This window comes from Vulpes vulpes, unplaced genomic scaffold (assembly GCF_048418805.1).
Source record: "Vulpes vulpes isolate BD-2025 unplaced genomic scaffold, VulVul3 u000000899, whole genome shotgun sequence".
In the NCBI taxonomy this organism is placed as follows: Eukaryota; Metazoa; Chordata; class Mammalia; order Carnivora; family Canidae; genus Vulpes; species Vulpes vulpes.
In genome coordinates, this window is record NW_027325780.1 from 3,344,629 (window position 1) to 3,356,691 (window position 12,063).

At 42.6% G+C, this 12,063-nt stretch overlaps 1 protein-coding gene across 7 annotated transcripts in view; it reads right to left on the bottom strand.

The window, feature by feature from the left end:
- The window catches only part of SEPTIN11 (septin 11), a 95,606-nt gene that overhangs the window by 14,490 nt on the left and 69,053 nt on the right, over window positions 1-12,063 (bottom strand). For all 7 annotated transcript variants that reach the window (XR_011999180.1, XM_072745426.1, XM_072745423.1 and 4 more), the window contains exons 6-7: window positions 7,518-7,614; window positions 6,106-6,274 (exon numbers count right to left, since the gene is read on the bottom strand). Coding sequence is in view for 6 of the 7 variants with exons in the window: in XM_072745426.1 (XP_072601527.1) it covers window positions 6,106-6,274; window positions 7,518-7,614 (266 nt within the window). In the remaining variant the exon portion in view is untranslated. The remainder of the gene's footprint in view (window positions 1-6,105; window positions 6,275-7,517; window positions 7,615-12,063) is intronic.

The window sequence follows — 12,063 nt, forward strand, 5'->3', positions numbered from 1 at the left end:
TGACATCTGGGCTGCAACAGCAAAGTGGCCTCGACAAACGCTACTTATGCCATCACTGTGTCCTGGGATATGAGCCAGGCTTTGAACTCTGACCCTGGAAATGATAAGCAACACTTAAGAAAACCTAAGACCCTACTCCCAGGAGTCATAACTATAGTGAGATACTTAGAAACGACTTCAACAACCACACATTCACGGGGCTATAGTCCTCAGGAGCCTCTGCCACTTGAGCCATAAATGAGATACCAGAAACCTTCACTAATGCTTCCAGTCGGTAAACACAAGTTGAAAGGAACTGGTTCTACAGCACCAGGATGACATCTTTGGCAATTTTTAGCTCTTTCAACTTAATTTTTAATCATAGTTATTAACACCCTATTCTCATTGAGAAATGTGCAATTTTTTCATGAGGTTTTAAGCTAGTCTGAAGCTGCAGGTTTTACCTTCTTGTTTTCTCACTTTTTTAAATAAGATTTTATTTTTAAGTAATCTCTACACCCAATGTGGGACTCGAACTCACAACCCAGAGATTAAGAGTCACATGTTCCTCCGATGGAGGCCAGCCAGGCACCCCTCTTCTTGTTTTCTTAACAGTCCTAGGCGGAGGTAGGTTTTCCTCATGGAGATCAAGGGAAAGAAGAATTGAGTAGAGGTACTCAGTTCAGACTTCACTCTAATCATTGACAGAGCATAATCCTCTCTCTGTCAAAATCCCCAGGAACCATCTGGTGAAGGGCATGCCAGGAAGAACACATCACCAGTGTTTATGAAGCACTTTATACACAAGAATTCATTCATCCTCACAAAAACCCAATAAGATGGGTATTTACTAGCCACCTCCCACTTTAGAGATGAAGAAACGTGGACACAAGTGTTGGCAATCTGTCCAGGTCACACAATGAAGGGTGTGAAGCTCACTCTGTCACTCAGGCCACCAAACTGAGACAGGAGCTCTGCCCACTGCACCACACAGCTGGTGAGCCGGCGTCTACGTGATCCCCCCCAACATACACATGGGTCTCATGGACCTGAAAAAAACATTGTGATCTTTTAAGAGGATGGTGGTAACGAAGACCTTTTTCTGACCTGATAGAGTCAAGAGAAGTTACAGGAGACAGAGTCCTGTTACTGTGTTCGCCCAGCTCCCGCTTTTGTTTGGACAGGGACTGTTGAGGAAAGGGCAATGGTGTCTCAGGAGAAAAGCAGCAGGAACAAGATCGGCCCAGTCTCTACCTGTATCCTACATCCCTTCCCCTCTTCTCCAAACACCAACCCCAAAGCAGCTGAGGTGTGGGGAAGGGGGACCAGGGTCCTGAGAAGGCACGGTGGTCTAGTTGGGTTGAAGGCTATAGGGCAGCAGGTGGGAAAGGCAGGCACAGGAGAAAGCAAGCTGACACCTTGATAGGTAGGTACAGAGATTCTGCTAGAAGACAAGTCTGAAATGAGGCAGGTTCGAGGACACCACCAGGGCCAGTCTCAGTTAGCTCTAGGGCGTCCAATGTACTTCCAAGCCTTTAATATAGCCTGTTACTGTGCAGGCCCAGCTCCTACTTTTGTTTCACACCGTACAATATATTTGGGTAATGGCTGCCCCTTACTAGCCTTGGCTTTAGAGATCACCTCCTGCTTTATAAACACAAGAGGGGCTTGGAGGACACAGGATGCTCAAAGGGAAGGAGGGACTTCATTGTACACCCACAGATGAAATTCTGGGGAACCACTCAAATCAGCTGCAGCTTTGGCTTTACCTCAATTGTGTCATCCTTCATGCAGGGTCCCCTCACTGCATCACCCCTCACAGTGTGGCTCCAGGCTCACAGAAGTGCTGGGGATGCTGGAAATGCCTCAAAGGGAAAGTCTGAGCCCTTTTTAAAGTAGTGGTTCTCAAGAAAGGGAAAACTAAGTTAATTTCACCTTCCTATTTGCTAAGACAATTGATTCAAAGCCAGCTTTTATTCTCCAAATGATCTTGCTCACACCACAACGGACAGCTGGGTTTAAATGAGTGGATTTCTAAGAGGACAGACCATTTCCAGTGTTCCCAGTAACTGAGATGATAGCAAGTATTTCAGAAGTCTACCTGTTCTTATTTTTTTGTATAGGGAAAAAAATAAAGGCTTTGGATGTATATTTATTATATATTCTCCCCCCTTTGCATTATCAAAAAGGAAACCTCAGTCCCATAATACTTTATTTTCACTTTTGTTTCCCTTGCCTTAGGAGACAAAAATCAACAAAATGTTGCCACAGCCAATGTCAGAGAAACTGTCTGTGGTCTCTTCTAGTTTACGGTTTCAGGTTTCACATTTAGGCCTTTAATCCATTTTGAGTTTATTTTTGTGTATGGTGTAAGAAAGTGGTCCAGTCTCGGGATCCCTGGGTGGCGTAGCGGTTTGGCGCCTGCCTTTGGCCCAGGGCGCGATCCTGGAGACCCGGGATCGAATCCCACGTTGGGCTCCTGGTGCATGGAGCCTGCTTCTCCCTCTGCCTGTGTCTCTGCCTCTCTCTATCTCTCTGTGACTATCATAAATAAATAAAAATTAAAAAAAAAAAAAAAAAAAGAAAGTGGTCCAGTCTCATTCTTCTGCATATGGCTGTCCATTTTTCCCAGCACCACTTGCATCTCCCCATTGCATATTCCTGCCTTCTTTGTCGTAAAGTAACTGACCACATAAGTATGAGTTTATTTCTGGTATTTCTATTCTGTTCCACTGATCTCTGTGTCTATTTTTGTGCTAGTACCACACTGTTTCAATTACTACAGCTTTTTAGTATATCTTGAAATCTGGGATTGTGGTACCTCCAGCTTTGTTCTTCTTTCTAGATACGTTTCCTCAGGCAAAGGATACAAAAGCAAAAATAAACTATTGAGACTACATCAAAATAAAAGGCTTTTGCAAAGCAAAGGAAACCATCAACAAAACTAAAAGGCAACCTTATAGGCAGCCCGGGTGGCTCAGCGGTTTAGCGCCGCCTTCAGCCCAGGGCGTGATCCTGGAGACCTGGGATCCAGTCCCATGTTGGGCTTCCTGCATGGAGCCTGCTTCTCCCTCTGCCTGTGTCTCTGCCTCTCTCTCTATGTGTGTGTGTCTCTCATGAATAAATAAATAAATTTTTTTAAAAAAAATTTTTTTAAATAAATAAAGGCAACCTTATAAATGGCAGAAGGTATTTGCAAGCTGATAAGTGGTTAATATCCAAACTACATAGAACTTATACAACTCAACACCAAAAACAATCCAATTAAAAAGTGAGCAGAGGCTCTGAACAGACATTTTTCCAAAGAAGACATACAACTGGCCAACAGACACATAAAAATATGTTCAACATGACTCATCATCAGGGAAATGCAAATCAAAACCACAATGAGATATCACCTCACACCTGTCAGAATGGCTAGTATAAAGACAAGAAATAACAAGTGTTGGTGGGGATGTGGAGAAAAGGGAACCTCATGTACTGTTGGTGGGAATGTAAACTGGTACATCCACTGTGGAAAACAGTAATGGAGGTGCCTCAAAAAGTTAAAAATTAGAACTACCATATAATCTAACAATTCAACTACTGGATATGTACCCAAAGAAAACTAAAATTATTAGTTTGAAAAGATATATACACCTTATGCTTACTGAACATTATTTACGATAGCCAAGATATGGAAGCAACTTAAGCATCCATCGGTAAGTGGATGGATAAAGATGTGGCATATATAGGCATATATACATAATTACTCAGCTATAAAAAAGAAAAGAATTAGATCTTGCTATTTGTGACAAGAGGAATGGATCTGCAGGATATTACGCTACGTGAAATAAGTCAGACAAAGACAAATACCATATGTTTCACTTATATGTGGAATCTAAAAAACATAACAAATGAACAGGGCTGCCTGGGTGGCTCAGCTGGTTGAGTGTCCAACTTGGTTTTGGTTCAGGTCATGATCCCAAGTCCTGGGATAGGCCCCGTACCAGGCTCTGTGTCCAGTCTGTTTGAGATTCTGTCTTCCTCTCCCTCTCTACTCTCTTTCTCTCAAGTGAATAAATCTTAAAACAAACAAACAAACAAACAAACCCAAAACACAAATGAACAAAGTAACAAACCAAAACCAAACTCTTAAATACAAAGAACCAATTGGTGGTTATGAAAATATGTGTGTGTGTGGGGGGGAGAATAGGTGAAATAAAAAAGATAGATATAAATAAAGGAAGACAGAAACAGGAGTGCCTGGGTGGCTCAGAGATTGAGCATCTGCCTTTAGCTCAGGTTGTGATCCCGGGGTCTTGGGACAGAGTCCCGCATCGGGCTCCCCCAAGGAACCTGCTTCTCCCTCTGCCTGTGTCTCTGCCTCTCTCTCTGTGTCTCTCAAGAATAAATAAATAAAACCTTAAAAAAAAAAAAAGGAAGATAGAAACAGATAAAGTTTGTACCTCTTAAAGGTTATAAAATAAACAAGTCATGGAGATGAAAAGTACACCATAGGGAATACTGCCAACGATATTGTAGTAATACTGTGTGGTGACTACACTTACTGTGGCAAGCACTGAGTAATGTATAGAATTACTGAATCACTATGCTGTACATCTAAAACTAATAATATTATATGTTAATTATACCTCAATAAAAAAGTGAATATAGTGAAATATAAAAACGAAACAAAACAAAAAAAAGGAAACCTTAAGCCAGAAGAAATGGAACCAAATGGGGAGCAGAAGGCATGTGAATAAAGCATATCCTCTACCAGTCAAAAGGCCTGGACGACATCTGCCACCATCCTGAAGTCCCTGAAGTCAAGAAGGCCAGAGCAGTAGGCTGGACCTGGCTCCACCAGGCCTTCCAGAAGCCCTGCTGGAACTATACAGCAAACACCTCCTCCCGGTGGGCAGCTACCGGAGGCTTGCTGGAGGTATTTTAATTTAAATGCCAAAAGCAGAGGCAGCAGAGGAGGAAACAGTCTTTTCCAGTGGAACTTTAGCCCCTAATCCATGCCCAGAAACACCTCACATCACCTCAACTGAAATCTTCTTTGAGACACTGTATAGGCCCAGGCTGGACAAAGCAATCCTCTCCTGAGCCCGGAGGAGGCAAATCTGGCCTGGGAGCCCCACCTCCCCTCACAGCTCTATGGCCCCACGACTAAATTCTGACAGTGATTGGGCCTTTGGAAAGCCACTAATTCTACATTAACTTTGATAGTCTCCCCTTCACATGTCACTTCTCCATCTCCACCTATGGATGATGTAAGAAAATACACAAGAAATTTTCTACAAGTTATCCGCTTTGTCTCATTAGTTGTTAGCATCATACTGAACTACTAAGGGCCTTGGGAAAGGAGACCCAGCTGGCAGCCACGAACACAGCACACTGCAGTGAGCAGCCAAGCTCTGTAAGTGCCCGGCCAGGCTCTGTGCCTCTGTGAGTGCAGTGGTGCAGAGCAGGGGTTCATGGCCTCCTAACAGGACCTGGGCTATGTTACTTACACTTTCAGCACCTTAGTGTCCTGACCTGTACAATGAGGAGGATAATGACATCAACTACATTGCTTAGTTGAGATAATGCCAATAAAGTGTTATCACGATGCCTGGCAAGTATGCTAGTAACGTGTCCTCACCAGGTCCTTCTGTCACTTATATCTTATTCCACAAGCATTTATTTTCTTTTTCTTTTCTTTCTTTCTTTCTTTCTTTCTTTCTTTCTTTCTTTCTTTCTTTCTCTTTCCTTCTTTCTTTCCTTTCTTTCTTTTCTCTTTCTTTCTTTCTTTCTTTTCTCTCTTTCTTCTTTCTTTCTTTCTTTCCTTCCTTCCTTCCTTTTCTTTTCTTTTTTTTTTTAATATTTATTTTAGAGAGAGAGGGAGAGAGAGAATGCACCCTTGCAAGGGAAAGGGCAGAGGGAGAGAGAGAATTGGAAGCAGACTACCTGCTTAGTGCAAAGCCCAATGTGGGGCTTGATCTCACCACCCTGAGACCATGACCTGAGCGAAAACCAAGACTCGGCTATGTAACTGACTGAGCCACGCAGGTGCCCTAGTCTGACAAGATTTTGATGATACATGAACATATCGCTCAAGCCACTATCTGGGAAACAGCTGATTGGTAGGTGCCCTCTTACCTGAAAGGCTTACTGTCAGGGTCAGTGTCCTTGAACCCCATCTCCTCGAGCTTACAGCGCCGATACAGTTCATAATGGCGGGTGTGAGTCTGCTCTCGCAAATCTTCCATGTTCACACGGATCAGCATCTCTCGAAGTTTCACAAAATCACAATGGTTTTCATTCTCAACTGCAAGAGAGAGGAAAGTGGGGTGGCTATTAGCAACCATGTTCCTGAAAATCTGAAGTGACACTTTCAAGAGGTTATCACCATTGCTCCTGAAATCTCTGAAGTCTCAAAGCCACCTGGACCTTTACTGAATTCACCTCACATACACAATGAGGACAAGATTGTTGACAATGCAGATCATCATACTGATGACTACAGTAACTGTAGCAGGCCTGCTCAGGGCAGGACACTGTGGGAGGAACTTTATAAATATTGTTTTTAGCCTTCAGAATAATTCTGCCAAGGAGGCATTGTGACTCTGGCCTTGTAGATGCAGAAGCAAGGCTTTCATAAGCACGCTCACCTCCTGAGTAGAGGCAGCGAAGTCTACATTCAAGCACCACAACATCTGGCTGCAAAGCCAGGTCTAATTCTTCTACTCCATGCCCCCTGGAAGCATACCAGGCAGTTTCTATATGCCACTTCCTAAGTTTTATCAACACTATGAAAAAAGTTTTATTGTAGAGAAATAGGTAAGATTCACAAAAATTTTAATTTTCCTAGAGATCCCAAAGGTGTCATTTCTTCTCACTTCTCGCAGATTTATTGTCTTTATTCAGAACAAAAGAAAAAGGAGGACTGATATGAACCAGGGAAGGAACTTTCTATAGCGATCCTACTTAACGTATAGCATTAGACATCCTCCTTCAAAACGCACAAGGGCGGGTAACAGAGTTCTTGCCCATCATAGTGATGTATGAGTCTCTTTAGGTCAGAGACTGTCGTCACGTCCTACAGTGCCAAACGTAGGTCGGACGGTCTTATAATTCTCCGATATTTACCGAGATAACACTTAATTGGAAGGCAAGTTTTCCAGAGATAATGGAGAAACAAATATCCTCTAATTTACAAGAAACTTTTTGTAGCTTTCTTATACCCTGCTGATGAAACTGGTGTGAAAGTGGCTGACACTTTTAGGGAAGAACTCTTCTCTCAGCAATGTATACTGAATTTGCCATATAAGCCAACATTCTTGAGGGGCTGCTTCATTGGCATTAGAGCCCTGCACTCACTTCTCCCCACTGTCTACCTACCTGGTCTTCATGTCTCACTTCCTCACTTCACAACTGTCACATGCACAACCCTGCTGCTCCCTTCCTCTTGCCTGTAGCTGAGGACCTCCCTAAACACAGCAGGGAGGGAGGAAACCTGGTCACCACAGGGGTTAAGTGTGAAAACGCCCTTCCCTGTTATGCGCACGTACCCTGCACCACACCCCAGGGGTACTGCCGGGCCTTTGCCATCTTGTTGCCAATCTTCACCTCCTCGGTGCTGCCGACCACAGCAAATGGGAGATGGACCTGTAAAGCAACACAAGGGGACAACAGTTACCTTCTCTCCCTTCTGCAGGCCTCACTTAGCGGCAAAAGCAAACGGGGAGGGACCTGGCAGAGGGCCAGGGCTCTGCAGGTCCCTGGGGGAAGGGGCTGCGTGTACTCCACCCCTTCTGCAACCAAATACAGGATATGTGAAATGAGCTAGAGTCCAGGGAAACCGTGGGAGTCTCTGTACCACGAAGGATGCTTCAGACATATGTTGTACATGACCATAGCCACTAACACATGTGGCCACTGAGCACTTGAAATGGGGCTTGTGAGATTAAGAAACTGAATTTTTTATTTGATTTACTTTTAATGAATTTACATTTCAATTTAAAAACGTAAGATTAAAAAAAAAAACGTAAGATAAAATATTTTCCCATTAACTAAAACTCTGTTGTTTGAGGACTGCACTTCATTTTGCTCAAACTCAAATCTAAAAAAAAAACCCAAATAAAACAACCACTTTGTTCAACATGGATGCAAATGTTGAAGGAAAATTATCTTTTGGTACTTATCTCATACTGAAACACTTTCAAGTATGTTAGGAGCAACTTGAGTATGCATCCAAATTGGGGTATGCTTTAATTATAAAATAAACATTGGATTTCAAAGACTTACTATGAAAGTATCTCATTAATTTTTATATTGATTACATGTTGAAATGATATTTTGAATATATTCAGTTAAGTTTTTCAATTATTTTTACATTTCCTCTTTTTTTATAATGACATTTCTACCATTTTTTTTCAAAGTTATTTATTTATTTATTTATTTATTTATTTATTTAGAGAGCGAGAGCGAGAGCAAGCGAGCAAGCTAGCAGAGGGGGAGGGAGAAGAAAAGGAAAAGAATTGAAGACTGCTGTGCTGAGCACTGAGCCCAATGTGGGGTTCAATCTCATGACCCTGAGATCATGGCCTGACCCCAAACCAAGAGTCAGACACTTAACTGACTGGGCCACCCAGGCACCTCCCTTTTATCACTTTTAATGTGACTACTGGAAAATGTTAAATTACTTGTGTGGCTCATATTTTATTTCTATTGAACAGCATTGCTTGAGACAGTTGACCATTGTGCAAAATTCAAATCAAAAATACACTTTAGCCCAAATTCTGGCCTAAGCCTTGCAACCCAGATTTATCTTAAACAGAGGTGGTGTTCAAGACAAAGGACTATTCCACATTGGTTTATTTGGTAGCTACGGCTACATTCTAAGAGTGGGGCAGGGGGTAGGGGGATAGTAAATCTTTCTTTTTTCTATTAGCATGTAAGAATAAGAAACTGCGAAATGGCTGTTCTGAAAATGATTATCTTGAGTTCCTTGTTCCACTGCTCTTACACTGTAGAGAAGTTGAGAAAAACGAGAATTTTTTTTTTTTAATACTTTACTTATCTATTCATGAGAGACACACAGAGAGAGAGACACAGGCAGAGGGAGAAGTAGGCTCCATGCAGGGAGCCCGACGCGGGACTCGATCCCAGGTCTCCAGGATCAGGCCCTGGGCTGAAAGCGGCGCTAAACCACTGAGCCACCAGGGCTGCCCACGAGAATGTTTTAAAGCCGAATCATAACCCACAGAAGGCATAACCTTCAGCCAAGGCTGCCCAAGGGGTATTTCATCTGATGCTCAAGATATTTCTATTTTCTGGTTCGTCTCACATTCTATAGGATGGAAGAAAGCACATTCTCTTTTTCAGACTCTGAGTCTGGAACTGTTCTCTGAAGTTGAGGAGCAACAAGACCCTTCCGACCAATATTCTGAGGTAATGACCCAAGGAAACTGTTTTCTCCATTCACAGAGTGACAAGAGCAACTGCAAAGTTATCTGTTTTCCACCTATCTTATGGGATTTCATTACCAAAAACTGTTTGCAATGGAGGGCCTAAAAAATATATATATTTCTCATTGAAGAATAAGATTAATTTGGGACTCTCAACTCGATTAATCTGATAAAGAGAGAAAGAGTCAAGATTCAGAGATATTTCCTTTCCAAGAAATTTAACACAAATTTAGTTGCATGACCATCCAAAATGACTTAAAAGAATGGGGAGGAACATAAAGAGAAAATTAGTTGATATTCATTCATGTTATTTCTCAAATCCTACACTGCCATCTCAAATGGCAGTTCTACAGCAGAACAAATAAGTGCTAGCCCAGCCCAAGCTTTTAACAATGCTGTACAAGAAGCCTGCTGCTCTGCTGGCATTAGAGCCAAGCCGCCTGCATTCGCATCCCACCTGCCCTGTGCCACGTGAAAGGCCAGTCTGCAATCTCCCCCAGGTGAGGTAGAAAATAACAGTATCTACCAACGGGATTGATGTGAGGACTACACGTAAATAAAGCCTCGCACAGTGGCTGGTGCACAGTAAATGCTCCATAGATAGCAAAAATGTCAGTTGCTATGATCATTAGGAAGCTCTCAGGACCCATGACCAGAGAGTTCTACATGTGGATGAGGCCTCACACACTACTGGTTTTGATCATGCTTAGGAATTCCTTCTACAATAGCCCTTCTAAGTGAGCTAATACAGAACCTGCTGTCCTACCTGTGATGAGAACATGCACCTTCAACGGGATGTGTGCTACACTGTGGTGACCCAGATGGCCAAATGTTTACCTCACTGCCCTTCACCTACCCATTAGTTTCAGCTGTCTTTTTGAATAAGAGCAGTCCCTCTCCCCTGTGACAACCTTCCTTTCACACCCTCTCAGGCCATCTTCCCAGGAAGAATCTGCTCTCCAGTTTCCAGAAATTTACTATCTGACTACAGGAGCCTGGCAACCAGAGTGGGTCACACAACTCAGAGTGTGGCCAGACTGGAGCAGAGTGGAGCTGGACTACCTTTGTTTTAATGAGTTCCTAAATTTTAAATTCATACAACAGCCCCAGGGAGAAGAGGAGTTACATTTGCTCCCAGAGTCCTACTCATATTGGGAATAACTTAAGGAAGAAATTCCTCCTGGAAGGATAACAGTACTATAAAGAAAAGTCCATATACTGAACTGAAGAAATAAGAAATAGTTTTGTGGAACAACCCTGTTCTCCTAAATTATGATGTCAAACAACACGGATGTGGGACCAGGGTTGAAATCTCAGTGCTGCCATTAGTTGGCTTTGACCAAGTCATTTAATTCTCCAGATGAGCTTCAGTATGAGTTCCCTTCATATGAAATGTCTAAAATAGGCTAATTTTTTTAAAAAGATTTTATTTATTTGAGAGACACAAAGAGAAACACAGAGAAACACAGAGAGACATAAAGAGACACACAGAGAGAGAGAGGCAGAGACACAGGCAGAGGGAGAAGCAGGCTCCCCATGGGGAGCCTGACATGGGACTTGATCCCGAGACTCCAGGATCATGTCCTGGGCCGAAGACAGACGCTTAACCGTTGAGCCACCCAGGGATCCCTAGAATAGGCAAATCTATAGAGGTAAGAAAGTAGAGTGGTGGTTGTCTAGGGCTGGGATGGTTAGAGGGTTGACGGCTAAAAGGTACACAATTTCTTTTTGGGGTGATGAAAAGTTCTAAAACTGATGGTGGCAATGGTTGTACAATTCTGTGAATATACTAAAAACCATGAAGTGGTGTGCTTTAAATGGGTAAATTGTACAGTATATCAATTATAACTCAATAAAGCTGTTAATAAAAAAAAAAAGAGTATCTTTAGTGCATTTAATAATGACCTCATTAGACACTTTTCATGACCAGATCTAGGGAAAGTAGAACATAGCTCACCCTACCACAATTCAAAAATCTAGACTGTCTTCTGCTGCCACTAACATCTTCTGAATCATTTTTTAGCATGTATTCAGGGAAAAGCAACTTATTTAATAACTTCTAATTACTTTTCACTGAAGCTAATCCACAATTTTAAGAATTCCAAAAACCATCACTAGGCATCTACTATGTGCAAAGAATGCTACTTTTACTGAAGTTATGCATTTCTAAATAGAAAAAAAAAAGTATAGTAATTGTGGCTCAGAGATGAGCCATGGCTGTGAGATACAAGAGGCAGTGGGAAAGATTTGGGTATCCGCGGGCAGCCTGGAGGCTCACCATGAGACATCTTATTGCAGCCACACTGAGAATTGCTGAAGCTCGGGCTTCTGGGTGGCTTAGTTGGTTAGGCATCTGCCTTGGGCTCAGGTCATGATTCCAGGGTTCTGGGATCGAGCCCTGTGTCAGGCTCCCTACTTGGTGGAAAGCCTGGTTCTCCCTCTCCCTCTGTTGCTCCCCCTGCTTGTGTGCCCTCTCTCTCTCTCCCTTTTTTGGTCAAACAAACCAAACTTAAAAAAAAAAAAAAAAAGAATTGCTGAAGTTCTATTCCTTTCTCTTCTGACCATCCTGCCTGTGAGGTGGAGAAATCATACCTCAACTGCCAGTTAACCTAATGATTCAGGAAACGGTAGGAGAAACAGAAAGGAG